This window comes from Bos javanicus, chromosome 12 (genome assembly GCF_032452875.1).
Source record: "Bos javanicus breed banteng chromosome 12, ARS-OSU_banteng_1.0, whole genome shotgun sequence".
In the NCBI taxonomy this organism is placed as follows: Eukaryota; Metazoa; Chordata; class Mammalia; order Artiodactyla; family Bovidae; genus Bos; species Bos javanicus.
This window is the reverse complement of record NC_083879.1, coordinates 84,364,731-84,380,687: the sequence shown is the minus strand read 5'-3', so window position 1 is coordinate 84,380,687 and position 15,957 is coordinate 84,364,731. Positions and strand designations below refer to the sequence as shown.

Genomic DNA, 15,957 nt, shown 5'->3' with positions numbered 1-15,957 from the left:
ATTTCACTAGATGGACCTTTGTTGGCAAAGTAATGTCTCTGCTTTTTAATATGCTGTCTAGGTTGGTCATAGCTTTTCTACCAAGGAGCAAGTGTATTTTAATTTCATGACTGCATTCACCATCTGCAGTGATGTTGGAGCCCAAAAGAATAAAGCATCTCCATTGCTGACTTGCAAATGGGTTCATGAGTACCATCTTTTGAGATTGTGCATATATATATGTGTATATATATAGTTATATACATAAAATTATATAACGTATGTTATATTTCTCTTTCTGACTTACTTCACTGTGTATAATAGGCTCTAGGTTCATCCACCTTATTAGAACTGACTCAAGTGTGTCCCTAAAAATGCTGAGTAATATTCCATTATATATATATATATATATTTATATATATATATATATACCACAGCTTCTTTATCCATTGATTTGTCGATGGACATCTAGGTTGCTTCCATATCCTAGTTATTATCAACAGTGCTGCAAAAACACTGGGATACATGTTGTCTTTTTCAATTATGGTTTTCTCAGAGAATATGCCCAGTAGTGGGATTGTTGGGTCATATGGTAGCTTTATTCCTAGTTTTTTTTTTAAAGATATCTCCATACTGTTCTCCACAGTGGCTGTATTAGTTTACACTACAACCAACAGTGCAAGAGAATTCCCTTTCTTCACACCCTCTCCAGCATTACTAACAATTTCCCCTTTTATGTCAGCATTTGCCTTATGAATTGAGGTGGTCTTATCTTGGGTGCATAAATATTTAAAATTGTTATGTATTTCCCTTGGATTGATCCCTTGCTCATTATATAGTGTCCTTCCTTATCTCTTGTAATAGTTTTTAAGGTCTATTTTGTTTGACATGAGAATTGCTACTCCAGTTTTGATTTCCATTTGCATGGAATATCTTTTTCCATCCTCTCACTTTTAGCCTGTATGTGTCTCTATGTCTGAAGTGGGTCCCTTGTAGACAGCATAGATAGGAGTCTTGTTTTTACATCCATTCAGCCAGTCTGTGTCTTTTAGCTGGAGTGTTTAATCCATTTACATTTAAAGTAATTATTAGTGTCTATGTTCCTGTTGGATTTTCTTAATTGCTTTGGTTTGTTTTTGTAGGTCTTTTCCTTTTGTTGTGTTTCCTGCCTATAGAAGCCCCTTTAATACTTGTTGTAAAGCTGGTTTGGAGGTGCTAAATTCTCTTAACTTTTGCTTGTCTGTACAACTTTTATTTCTCCATCAGTTTTGAATGAGATCCTTGCCAAGTAGAGTAACTTTGGTTGTAGGTTATTTCCCTTTCAGTACTTTAAATATATCCTGCCACTCCCTTCTGGCCTGCAGAGTTTCTGCTGAAAGATCAGCTGTTAATCGTATGGGGTGTCCCTTGTATGCTACTTGTTGCTTTTCCCTCGCTGCTTTTAATATTTTTCCGTTGTGTTTAACCTTTGTTAGTTTAATTAGTGTGTGTCTCTTCACTTTCACTTTTCACTTTCATGCATTGGAGAAGGAAATGGCAACCCACTCCAGTGTTCTTGCCTGGAGAATCCCAGGGACGGGGAGCCTGGTGGGCTGCCGTCTATGGGGTCCCACAGAGTCGGACACGACCTAAGTGACTTAGCAGCAGCATGCTGCTGCTTTATCCTGTTTGGGACTCTCTGCACTTCTTGGACTTTATTATTTCCTTTCCCATGTTAGGGAAATTTTCAACTATAATCTCTTCAAAAATCTCTCAGATGCTTTCTCTTTTTCTTCTTTTTCTGGGACCCCTATAATTTGAATGTTGGTATGTTTAATATTGTTCCAGAGGTCTCTGCTGCTGCTGCTGCTAAGTCGCTTCAGTCGTGTCCGACTCTGTGCGACCCCATAGACAGCAACCCACCAGGCTCCCCCGTCCCCTGGGATTCTCCAGGCAAGAACACTGGAGTGGGTTGTCATTTCCTTCTCCAATGCATGAAAGTGAAAAGGGAAAGTGAAGTCGCTCAGTCGTGTAGGACTCTTAGCCACCCCATGGACTGCAGCCTACCAGGCTCCTCCGTCCATGGGATTTTCCAGGCAAGAGTACTGGAGTGGGGTGCCATTGCCTTCTCTGCCAGAGGTCTCTGAGAGCATCCTAAATTATCTTCATTCTTTTCCTTTATTCTGTTTGTTAGCAGTTATTTCCACCATTCTATCTTCCAGCTCATTTATCTGTTTTCTGCCTCATTTACTCCATTGATTTGTTCTATAGTTTCTTTAATTTCAGTAATTGTGCTGTTTGTCACTGTTTATTCTTTATTTCTTCTCGGTCATTGTTATATGTGTTAAATAATTCTTGCATTTTTTCCTAACTATTTCTCGGGTTTTGTACCATCTTTACTACCATTACACAGAATTCTTTTTCAGGTAGTTTGCATTTATTTGGTCTTGTGAGTTTTTAACCTTGTTTCTTCATTTGTGCAATACTTCTCTGTCTTTTCGCTTTTTTCTGACTTGCTGGGTTTGAGGTCTCCTTTTCCCAGGTTTTAGGGTCGTACTTCTTCTCCCCTTTGGTTTCTGCCCTTGGTGGGCGAGGCTGGCCCAATGTTTCTTTAGACTTCGTGTTGGGAAGGACCTGTGCCTATGCTCTGGTGGGAGGCGGTGAGTTTTTCTTCCTCTGACCAGCAGGGCTGTGTGAGGTGGTATGTGGTGGGGTGCCTGTGGGAGCCTGTCTGCCGATGACTGAGTTTGTGGTTTTGTCTCGCTTGGTGTTTGGGTGAGGTGTCCTGCACTGGGGTGCCACGGACGGTTGGGTAATGCCTGGTCTTGGATCCAGCAGGAGGCCTTCATGGGAGTTCTCACTAATTAGTACTCCTTGGGATCAAGGGTTCACCAGTCCAGGCCAGTGTTCTGGACTCACTGCTCCCATTCCAGAGGCTCAGGCCCGATCTCTGGCCGGGAAACCGAGATTCTGCAAGACGTTTATTATGGCATTAAAAGGGATTAAAAGAACCACACAAAAACAAAAAATAAAGCCAGAAACAAAAGACGAGCCCCACACAAGTGGTGAATGTAAAATCAGACCCAAAAGAAGGAACAACTGCACACACACAGACAACCAGAACAGTTCATAGAAAACAAAGCACAAGGAAGTCACCTGGCGAACAGAGAAAACTGAGAGTAATGTCGACCAATTAAAAACAAAACTGACTGAAACATAAACCAAAAACAAGACCAAATGAGAGTTCCAACTGGTGAATAAAGCAAACAAAACAAACTAACAAACATGTTGAAATAAAGGAAGAAAAGAAAAAAAAAAAACAGGAAAGCAAAGTTAAACAGAAGTATAGAAAAATATTTCATATATTAAAGATCAACTACAACAGCAAAAGAATGTAAGAAAAACAAACAACAACAAAAATTAAAGAAAAAAAACAAACCGTAGAACCACAAAAAGCCAAAGTGATGAAGAAATATATAAAGAAAATAAAAAGTGTGATTTTTAAAAAAAGTTCTCAAAAGCTTAAATAGAATTAATAATAAAAATAAAACAACCACAGAAAAAGAAAAAAAAATTCAGAATCAAGTACAGAATGACTCAAAATACAATAATAATACATGTTTTTCTTAGATCTCTGCTGTCAGAGCACCCTTCCCCTCACTGTGAATCACAGTCCACCTGACCTCCCCAGGATGCCCTCCAACTCTGCACTGGTCTCTAGACCCGCTGTGGGGGCAGCCTAGACTTTAACCTGGCTCTATTCCTGCGTGTTCTTGCCTCCAAGGTCTGCAGCTGCCAGAGCTAGGATGTTTTCTTGTGCAGGAACTCTCACTGTCTTTTTATATCTTCCATTGACACAGAGTCTGCCTAGTTGATCGTGTGGATTTAATCTGCAGCTTGTACAGCTGGTGGGAAGGTTTTCGATCCTCTTCCTTAGCTGCACTGCCCCTGGGGCTCAGCTGTGGTTTTACCTCCACGGCTGCCTGTGTGTCTCCACAGGGGTTTGCTCCTGAGGCTGCCCTGGAGGACCTGGCTCTCTCCCAGGGAGGACCAGCTGTGGAGGGAGTGCAGCGGCTTGGATTGCGGGGACCCTGGCAGGGCCAGGTACACAGGGTACCTGGCAGCCAACAGGCACAGGAGATATGGCCCTCTTGGAGATTTTGCTAACCTCTGGCAGCTCTGCCCCAATGAGAATCAAGCATGGAGGTGGTTCAGCTGCTTAGATCGTGGGGACTCTGCAGCACCAAGTGTGCAGGGACATCAGTGGCCTTGGATGCAGGAGCTACAGCATTCAGATCAGTTCAGTTCAGTCCCTCAGTCAGTGTCTGACTCTGCAACCCCATGAACCGAGGCACTCCAGGCCTCCCTATCCATCACCAACTGCCAGAATCTACCCAAACCTATGTCAATTGAGTCGGTGATGCCATCCGACAGTCTCATCCCCTGTCACCCCCTTCTCCTCCTGCCCTCAATCTTTCCCAGTATCAGGGTCTTTTCTAATGAGTCAGCTCTCTGCATCAGGTGGCCAAAGTACTGGAGTTTCAGCTTCAACATCAGTCCTGCCAATGAACACCCAGGACGAATCTCCTTTAGGATGGACTGGTTGGATCTGCTTGCAGTCCAAGGAACTCTCAGGAGTCTTCTCCAACCCCACAGTTCAAAAGCATCAATTCTTCAGTGCTCAGCTTTCTTTATAGTCCAACTCTCACATCCATACATGACCACTGGAAAAACCATAGCCTTGACTAGACGGACCTTTGTTGGCAAAGTAATGTTTCTGCTTTTTAATACGCTGTCTAGGTTGGTCATAATTTTCCTTCCAAGGAGTAAGCGTCTTTTAAGTTCATGGCTGCAATTACCATCTGCAGTGATTTTGGGGCCCCCAAAATAAAGTCTCTCACTGTTTCCACTGTTTCCCCATTTATTTGCCATGAAGTGATGGGACTGGATGCCATGATCTTAGTTTTCTGAATGTTGAGCTTTAAGCCCACTTTTGCACTCTCCTCTTTCACTTTCATCAAGAGGCTCTTTAGTTGTTCTTTGCTTTCTGCCATAAGGGTGGTGTCATATTTTACTAGCCCCTGGCCTCCGTGGCTGGTCCTTCTCTACTGCTCAGCACAGCAGGCGCTCAAATGGTACCCCTGGCCTGGGCCCTTCTCCATCGGTCAGCACATCAGGCACAGATTGCCACCCTCTCTGTGGTCCTTTTCTATTGATCAGCTGCCGGCACCGGCAGGTAGGGAGAGAAAGACTACAGTGACCGCTCCACCCCAGGCATGACTCGGCAGCAAGCCAGGCCTCCATGTCTGCCGGGCATTCCTCCAAAGGCATTCCCCACCGTGCTCCCATCCCTCACGACTCCTCCGGCCACCTCCCCGCAGTTAACAGCAGATCCTGCCCTGGGATTGCTCTCCAATCCGCAAGCCCCAGCTCCCAGCCACCTCTGCGCAGTCCAGAGGACGTGCGTTCCTATCCGGGTACATAGTGCTGTGGGAAGGATTGTCCACGTGGTTCTCATTCCATGCAGCCAGTCACGGATGCGCTGCTGCGCTCTCCAGGAGCCTCTGATGCCAGCCCTCTGTCCCGAACAGTCTTCCTGACGGGGGATCGGACCCCTGCTTCGGTCCCCCCAGCCCCACCTGCTGTCTCGGGTGCAGGCCTGGTCCTGCTCAGTCTCCTCCTGCTCCCTCCTTCCTGCACCCTCCCGGGTTTTGCGTGGATCTGTACATTCCTCTCTGGTGCCCGGGGACGCCTGCTGGCTCTCAGCTGCTGCCCTGTGAGATCCTCCGCATCTGAGGGTGTGTTCCTGACGCATCCGTGAGGGGAGCCGCACTCCAGTCCACCCACCCCGCCCCGATTCTGTCTTCCTGGTTTCCTTTCTTACTGCACACTGAACTACCATGATGAGATCAGGGGATGGAGGAAGTTTTCAAAGTTTTCTTACAGAGGAATTCTGCTTCTAAGGCAACCGGATTTATCTGTAAGTTATCATCACACTTGGGTTTCCCTCCTAGCTCAGTCAGTAAAGAATCAGCCTGCAGTCCAGGAGACCCTGGTTCGATCCCTGGGTCAGGAAGATCCTCTGAGGAAGGAAATGGCAACCCACTCTGGTATTCTTATCTGGAGAAGCCCATGGACAGAGGAGCCTGGTGGGCTGCAGTCCATGGGATCGCAAAGAGTTGGGCACCACTGAGCCACTGACACTTCACTTCACTTTATCATCACACTCAATTTAAACTAGGTTATTAAGTAACTACATGGTTGATTTTGTAATTGTAATAATTAATAAGAAGGATCTATAAGGAAAGGAAAAATAAAAACTAATTAAAAGTAGTAAAAACAAGGACTTCTAGGTTTTGAAGAATAGAACTTTGTAGCATAATTCTTTTCCATTTTTATTACAAAGACAAAATTACAGTAAAGTCAAAAGGGTTTATTAAATATAAATTTTGATAAAATTCAGCAAAAAATTTGCTTTTTGGCCTTAATTATGCTCTTCAATCTACACTGACATTTATATGTTTATGTTTTGTATGTACTTTCAACTACATTAGAATAACAAATATATTTAATCTAACTTAAGGCATAAACATTCAGAAGTTAAGTTTCACATTAATCTTGCCACACTTTGTTACATACAAACTTCATCTCATTAACATTTTATCAAATACAATGTATCCACAGATAGTTTAGAGAAATATGAATTTACATACATATTCACCTAAAGAACTCATTTTTCACCTGCTTCTAAATTTATTCCATATTATCTGAATCATCAGTCAGTGATTGGCAAATTATTGCGCTTTAAGCACCAGCAAGTGGATTTCAGATTTTCACTTGCAGTATAAGCCTGCAGGAAGAATAGATCCACTTGGTGGTTAGTGCCTGATACTAATGATGCAAAGTTCATAGGCTCAAACTCCTTATGAGTAGGTTTGCTTTCCACATGGCAAAAGTCCTGCTCTACCATTTAGAATATAGGCCGAGATACTCACCAGGGAAAGACTAAAAGGAAAATGATCTTGGTTCATTTAGTAGCAAAGCTGCCCAGAGCAGGGGCTACCAGTGAGTGACATCTGGGACAGCAAGCAACTCTAATCCCAGGTAACATCAAAACAAAAGCAAAACACATAACTTTCTTTGAAAGTTGAAATGTGGTTGATTTACAATGTCATGTTAGTTTCAGGTGTACAGTGATGTGATTCAGTCATTTATATATATTTTTATATATATATATATTCATTTTTAGATCCTCTTTCCTTATAGCTTATCACAAAATATATACTATATATATAAGTATTATTTATAAATATATTATATATAAACTATTCTATGCAAACATGTGAAGTCCCGTTGCTACCAAGTTGCTTCAGTCGTTTCCGACTCTGTGCGACCCCAGAGACGGCAGCCCACCAGGCTTCCCCGTCCCTGGGATTCCCCAGGCAAGAACACTGGAGTGGGAACACTGAAGTCCCATTAGTTGTGTCCAACTTTTCATGACCCCGTGGACTGTAGCCGGCCAGGCTCCTCTGTCCATGGGATTCTCCAGGCAATAATACTGGAGTGGGTTGCCATGCCCTCCTCCAGGGGATCTTCCCCACCCAGGGACTGAACCTGCGTCTCTTATGTCTCCTGCCCTTGCAGGCAGGTTCTTTACTACTAGGGCTACCTGAGAAGCTTATTATTATAAAACTATCATATATATACTTATTGTATATATTTATACAGATACAATAAGTATATATAATACTTTATATATACATATATACTTAAATATAATATACAAATATACTATATATATACACATTTATAAAGTAAATAACCAACATAACCAACAATAACCAACAACAAAGTTCTACCATGCAGCATGGAGAACAATGCTCAGTATCTTATAATAACATATAGCTGAAAAAAACCCAGAATATATATATATATATATCTCTGTGTGTGTGTGTGTGTGCATACATATATACATGTACAACTGAATTGCTTTGCTTTACATCTTTAACTAATAAAACCTTGTAAATCAACTATGTTCCAGTAAAAATAAAATAAAAAATGTTAGAAAGATTTGTCTTACATTTGGTTACTATACTGCATATTCTAAAAAGGAAGAAAAGGCAGCAGCATAAAAACCGTCTTCCTAGGAGCAGACCTTCACCGAGTTTTTTGATAGTTTTGGTGGTTTAATCTGTTTTGCAGTGTAATAACATGGGGTATAGCACCCAATTTTGAATCACAGCTGAAACTCCAACTCAGCATACAGAAGCCATATGTGGGTAAGACTTTCTTCTTATCATTATCAGCAACAATAGGCAAGCACCCACTATACACATACCCGTTACAGAAAGACAACTCGAAGCATGAACATAATTGACCAACCAACTCAGACCCAAGAATCAAAGAGCCTGCTGCTTGCTAACTGCTGTGATCCTCAGGGAAGGGCTGCCTCCTGTTCATTGTTCCTTTCTCTGTACAAAGCTCAAAGATGATCACAACATCAATAATAAAACCAGATTCAGCTATTACAGAATAATTATATGCCGCGTTGGTGTTCTCTGTTCAATAAAAGAAAAGTCACAGGAATGTCAAAATTGAAGATGGCTGAAAGTGATAGCAATTTATTGCTGTGTATTGATTCCCTCTATAGCTTATCTTCTGAAGTTTGTAAGCCTTTTAATTTAGCAGGCATTTGAACATGTGTGCTGTTTTTATTTAGCTGTGATTTCAGAAAAACAACACAAAGTTGTAATATCTTCTGCCAAACTAAGAAACAGAGAGCCCATGGATTTTTACTATGAGTTGGACGTCTTAATTAATGTAGCTCATGTGTTAAATCAACTATGGATTATCTTTATGTTAAATTTTTTTATTGTGGTAAAAGTAATATAAAACACCCGATTTTAACCGTATTTAACTGTACAGCTCGCGGCACTGAGTACACCGTGTTGTTGTGCAACTCTCACCATCATCCTGAAGTTCTCACTTTCCTAAACTGAAACTCTGCCCCATTAATCTCTGACTCCCCCTCCCCCCTCCCCACCCCCACCTCGGGCCCTGACACCCACCAGTGCACACTGACACTATGATTTGACTATTCCAGGCATTCCGTGTAAGTATTTGCACCTACTGTATACTGGAATGCATTTTTAAGGTTAACTTAATATATGTCCTACAAACAGACTGTACCTTCTTCCCCCCCCTGAGATATACAGTAGAAATGAACTATTAATTAAACAGCCCACTCCAGTCTGATTTTGATCCCATCGCTCCACCAAAGCTGCCCTGATGAGAAAACCAAGGACTCCCAGTTACTAAGCCTGGCAGCAAGTCTCTGTCTCTGCCCACTTGACTTCTCAGCGGTATTTATTTGACGGTTACTCATTCCTCCTCCTCCTGCTCCTCCCGCTTTCCTTGCAGGGCTCCCAGGACACCTCACTCTCTTGGTTTGCCTCCCACTTTGGGAGTTTCCACTCCCCCCTCATTCCAGGATCTTCCGCTTTGCTATGCTCCATGGGTCAGTCCCCAGTCCTCTTTCCTTCATATCAGATTCGTGACTTCATCCAGCGTCAAAGAGCCTCAATAGCACAAACATGCTAAAGATCCCAACACTGCTTCTCCAGTCTGAACAGAACCCAAATTCCAGACACCAGTTGTTGTTATTATTTAGTTGCTAACTCCTGTCCAACTTTGTGACCTCATGGACTGCAGCACACCAGGCTTCCCTGTCCTTCACCATCTCCCAAGGGTTTGCTTAAACTCATGTCCATTGAGTCGGTGATGCCATCCAGCCCTCTCATCCTCTGTCGTCCCCTTCTCTTCCTGCCTTCAATCTTTCCCAGCATCAGGCTCTTTTCCAGTGAGTCAGTTCTTCACATCAGGTGGCCAAGTGTTGGAGTTTCAGCTTCAGCATCACTCCTTCCAATGAATACTCCAGGTTGATTTCCTTTAGGAAACCCTTTATGCATCAGACTCAATAACCCACCACAAACTCAGCATCTCCATGACGATGGCTAAGAGGCATTTCAAACTTCATGTTTCCAGAATCCACCCTCATTTCCTTTGCCCTCAGCCTGTTCTTCTCTCATTCCGTGTCAACTCCAGCATTCCAGCTGCTCAAACTAGAAATATTCAGAGTCACGCTAAAGTCTTCTTCTCTCACCAGATTTCCATCAGGAAATCCCAGCGGACCTTGTTTTAACGTGGACTTTAGAAACGAGCCACTTCTTACTGCTGCAGCGCCCACCGTGTTGGTTTGAGTCGCATCACCACCTGTTGGACAAGAGCCTCCTCACTGAACTCTCGGCTCCACTCCTGCCCGTTGACAGTGCATCCTCGTCGCAGCAGTTGGACTGAAGATCCTTCTGGAACTGAAGGAACATCCTCGCCTCAGGACTCTCCAGCTCATTCCTACTTCACGCAGAGTAACTGCCGCGGCCCTCACATGAGCCCGCCAGGCCCGGGGTGGTCCGGTCCTGGTTGCCGCCTCCTCGTGCTTTCTCTGCTCAGCCACGCTGGCCTCCTACCTGCTCCTTAGTCACAGCGCACCCGGCCCTGCCTCAGGACCTCTGTGTTCCCACTGCTCAGCCTGCAACACCCCGCCTCCACACCTGCAGAGGGGGCAGACTTCCTGCAGCTCAGCACTCACAGCTCTTCATGTCAGTGAGATCTTACCTGTCTACTGACCCAAAAATGCCAACTGTACTCTACCACGTCCCAGTCTTTGTGTTATTTCTCATTTGCGTTTAGTACTATGACTGCATTATATCCTTAGCCCACCTACACTGCATGGTGAATGTCTTCCCCAACGAAACGTGAGCCCCTGACAAAGACAAAAGGACTTTTGTGGTTTTGTTCACGGTGATGTTGTACACGGGACGCGGTTAGTAAATATTTCCTCAATAAACAAGTTGGAATGTTTTTTCCATTTGATGATGTTATTTTTCAATAAACTCTAAAACTGCTTTGTCCTCTTATAGCTTATAGTTCCGTTTTCGGTAGTCTTCTGAAATTTATATTCCAAAGATGAACATCAATGTCCGGGAAGATAACTCTATTGAGAAGTCTCAAAGCACTTAATTTGCACTTAATAAATCTACAAAGGTATCAGGTCTCACACAAGTCTTATTCACTCAGTTACACTGCTTTCCTCATCTACTGTGTTCAACCTCACACCATATTTTCCCATAGTAGGAATGGAATCATTTTCTAAAATTGGTTGCAACTGCTTCTGTGCACCCCTTGCTTCAGAGCTTTTCCCTTTTGCTTCTGTAGCTTACTTTCTTGAGACAACACATTCATCTCCATAATAATTAATTCTAACCCCAGCATGCCCGATCCAAGTAATTTTTATGGGTCAATAGGACCAAATGTTCTTCCTGTGATGATAAGACATTGTGCTTACATCCAAGTGAGTCCACATTTAATTGTTATGTGTTCAATTTAATGCAACTATGCCTGAGAGCATTAAAAAGCAATGGCAGGCGTTTGTTTGAATTTAGAAATTCATTCATCAGAGTAACACAGGTTCTTTTGCTTAAAATGAAAACAGTCTCCTGTAAGTTGCAGCTCAAAAGTCTCACACTAACAAAAATAATATAAAAATTACTCTAAATTTGTAGGAAAAACATGCATAGGACTTAAAGAGAATATATCAACAGATAAATATTGGGTGATGGTATGTTATTTGCACTTTTTTTTGCATTTCTGTTTTGCAAAATTTCTGCAATAAATACGTATTACTGATATAATCAGAAAAATAAAAAACCTTATTTAGGAGTTAATGGTACCCAATTCTCTGTTTTCGAAATCCATGCACATTTGCGTTGTAAGCAGTGTCTCCTAGAGAACCTTGTGACTCACCAGTGTTACGCCATCGTCGTTTCTCTCATTAACGTTTCCTCCACAGGACAGGAAGTGTTTGACGTCCGTTAACATGCTCACCGGTCTCTGAAGCTTCATCTGCCGCAGTGAGGTGAGATCCACTCCTGGAGGGAGAGGGGGAGAGCCTTTCAGACACAACGTAGAGCTGTTTCTCAGCTGCTGGGGGTAAAAATGTCATCTTGTATATTTCAATGTGTTCCTCTTTGAAGCCCCTCTTCCGCTTTGAATTCTCATTCAAAGCAGCTATAACTGTTTCTCCTGGCATGCAGTCTTACTTCCAGTCAGAAGATAGTCTTGAATAATTTTCCTTTTATATCCCAAAATATGACAGAATGCCTTAGCCATGGGGATCTCTCCGTGGATTTCTGTGTTCGTATAAATCATCAGCAGAGACTGCCCAAAGTATTTTAAAGTACCTGGACTGAATCGAAATGACTTTAAAGACATGCTTTCTGTTCCCTACGATTTTCTCTTTAAAATAGTTGCTTCTAAAAGGAATGGAATAAAAAAAGGATTTAGTGGGAAAACTAGAAAATTTTGGATAAATGCTGTGTTATAGATAACATTATACCAATGTTTGGATAAATGCACCATTCATTCGCACATGCTAAGTCACTTCAGTCATGTCTGACTCTTCTCGACTCCATGGACCGTGGCCTACCAGGCTCCTCTGTCCATGAGATTCTCCAGGCAAGACTACTGGAGTGGGTTGCCATGCCCTCCTCCAGGGGATCTTCCCAACCCAGGAACTGAATCTGTGCCTCTTATGTCTCCTGCCTTGGGAGGTGGGCTCTTCACCACTCGCACCAGCTGGGAAGCCCATGGCTGTGTACATTTTGAATGTGAGAAGAAGCTGGGTGAAGGGTACCTGGAATCTCTCTGTACTATTTTTGCAAATTTCCTGTATATCTAAAATTTCTTTAAAATATTTTTAAAGCATGCTCCAATTGATCATTTCATGACTACTAATTTTAATAAGAAGAAATACACTGAGGGGAGAACTTGAGAACTGGGCTTCACTGAGGTGGGTGATTTATGCAGCAAAGATTCAGGTCAGCTCACCTGTTCATACCTCTGTGCTGTGCTTAGTCATTTAGATGTGTCTGACTCTTTGAGACCCCATGGACTGTAGCCCACCAGGCTCCTCTATCCATGGGGATTCTCTAGGAAAAAATACTGGAGTGTGTTGCCATGCTCTCCTCCAGGGGATCTTCCCAGCCCAGGGTTCAAACCCAGGTCTCTTGCATTGCAGATGGATTCTTGCCATCTGAGCCATCAGGGAAGCCCAAGAATACTGGAGTGGGTAGCGTATCCCTTCTCCAGGGGGAACTTAATGACGCAGGAATCTAACTGGAGTCTCCTGCATTGCAGATGGATTCTTTACCAGCTGAGCTAACCAGGGAAGCCAGTTCATACCTGTATCCAACCTGAGCTTTCATGGTGGTGTAATCGCCATGGTAGCATGTATCTCTGCATTTCTGCATCTCCTGTTCCTAGCCCTGGTTCCTGGACATATTAGGTGTTTACTAAAGGGAAATAATCCACATCATCCCAAATGAAAGTAATAGTAATAGAAATAGTGATATTAGTGACGTTGATGATGGTGATCATGATGCAGGTGACATGAGATGACATCTGATTCTGAGAAAGTGTTTGCTGTGAACCAGCTACACTGCTGAGAATTGTTCTCTCTCATCTGATTGAATCCTTGCTGCAAATATGGCGATACAGCAGCGGGCTCGACCAAAAACGATAGTGTGGTCCTCCTGGTTCCCCTGGACTGTGGCTGGCTTCCCCAGGGTGGGACTCTGGGAAAGTGACTTAGCCTCACCTTCTGTGACCTCCATCACAGATAAAATACACATCCCAGATGAACGAAGCTAGTGGTAACACTTGGAAGACCCGGCTGCTTGGCAGAGGCTGGCATAGTGCCCATCGGGGGTCATGTCCCCTGTGAGCACGCCACGCCAGCCTCACTGCAGCCTCCTTCCCTGAGCTTGGACGAACTTCAGAGCAGAGATGGTCCAGAGCTTCAGTGGTGCGTCTTGCACTTATTAGTTGTACTGATAGGGTCAGGTAACTTATCCGCTGCCTCAGTTTCCTCATCTGCAAAGGGGCTGACAGTTTATTCCACTAGTTGGCATGAGAATGACTCAAAACACACACAGCATAGAAAACAGAGCTTGCAGGAAGCACTCAATGAAAGGGGCCCATCGTTTTAGTATTAGTCAGCCTTCTGGTCCAAGCATCACCTGCCACTCACTCAGGGATGTTTTCCTTTACAATAAGGAGGCAGGGAGAACTCAAACAAAATGAAGCCAAATGCAATACTTGAAAAGCATAGCTCATTTCAAACACTCTGTCTAAGGTAAACCCAGTTTAGTGGAAACAGGAACGAGAACCACCAGCAGCCATATCTCAGCTCCCTGGTCATCAGAAGTCATCTCAGAAGAACTAACAGATTTCCCCAATGGGCACATTGGCGGTTTCTTAAGAACCAACTAACACTGTCTCTGTCCTCTTCCTTCAAGGATTTTGGAATTTGACATGGGAGTTATATTTGGAAAACACTATTTCTCAGATGTCAGTGTTCAATTTTGGATGTTGAAGTAGCAGAAAAAACCTGATGGTTACAGTACTCTATGGCTTTGCTAACTTTTAAATGTTGCATGCTTACTGAAATGGTATGCATCTTCTAGAGAATTATTTAAACATGCAATTAATGCTGAGTGATAAAAAAGAATAGGGCTCAGATGAAAGACACAAATTAAAACAGAAATTAGCTGTCACTCACTTTTGACTTATTCACATTACAACATGTTATGGGAAACAATCTGTTTCTGGTCGCCGCTGTAAAGATATGACTGGAAAGATATGACATTGTATCCCTTTATTTTAAAACTTGATTTTGAGTCAAATATGATACCAAGTAAGACATAACTTTTAGATTTTTGTAATGTGTTCAGGGAAAAAAAGCACAGATGTATTTTTGGTAAACCAATAGAATGGAAATTCCCTCATTTCTTGGTCAAATTTCTTAAGATGCCCCTGGGAAAAAAACAATCATGATGACTACAGCCCATAAGAAATCTATTATTTTGTGGTGGGTAACTGGCCAATCTGAAGCTGAAGCACCAATACTTTGACCACCTGATCTGAAGAAGTGACTCATTGGAAAAGACCATGATGCTGGGAAAGACTGAAGGCAGGAGGAGAAGAGGACGACAGAGGATGAGATGATTGGATGGCATCACCGACTTGATGGACATGAGTTTGAGCAAGCTCCAGGAGTTGGTGATGGACAGGGAAGCCTGGTGTGCTGCAGTCCACGGGGTCGCAAAGAGTTGGACATGACTGAGTGACTGAACTGAACTGGCCAATCCTCGCTTTTTAATTTTCATACAATTTTTTGAAAAAATTAATACCTGGCCTGCTTAGATTGGCTTCCCAGCTGGCGCTAGTGGTAAAGAACCCACCTGCCAAAGCAGGAGATGCAGGTTCAATCCATAGGTCTAAAAGATCCTCTGGCAACTCACTCCAGTATTCTTGCCTGGAAAATCCCATAGACACAAGATTCTGGCAGGCTTTCCTTATGGCTCAGCTGGTAAAGAATCTGCCTGCAACATAGGAGACCTGGGTTTGATCCCTGGGTTGGGAAGATTCCCTGGAGAAGGGAATGGCTACCCACTCCAGTATTCTGGTCTGGAGAATTCCATGGACTGTATAGTCCATGGGGTTGAAAGAGTTGGACACGACTGAAGTGTATTAATCTAACAATCTGCTCAGATTTATTATTTTGATTGGAGTTTAGTAATCTTTTTGTCTAATTAAGAACATAAGAAACAAATCATTTACCTGAGTTGCACAAGTTATTACATGTGATACAAATTATTATTGCCTGATTACATTTGATCATATCAATAAATGCTAGTGTGGAACGGAAAAGACATTAACACCTCAGGTTAATCTGAACTTTATCTTAACTTTCCTTAACTGTCCCTCTTAAGGTAATATTGTTTTGCAACAATTCAGCTTTTCCTTTTCTCTATTATCCATCCTGTATTGGGGATACTCTCTGCTGCTTTCAAAGATAATTTTATCATTAGGCTATGATAT

General features: G+C 42.8%; 1 protein-coding gene across 3 annotated transcripts in view; it reads right to left on the bottom strand.

Annotated features, from left to right (window-relative positions):
- The window catches only part of MYO16 (myosin XVI), a 517,433-nt gene that overhangs the window by 306,743 nt on the left and 194,733 nt on the right, over positions 1–15,957 (bottom strand). For all 3 annotated transcript variants that reach the window (XM_061435364.1, XM_061435363.1, XM_061435362.1), the window contains exon 6: positions 11,821–11,945. In XM_061435364.1, the coding sequence (XP_061291348.1) occupies positions 11,821–11,945 (125 nt within the window). The remainder of the gene's footprint in view (positions 1–11,820; positions 11,946–15,957) is intronic.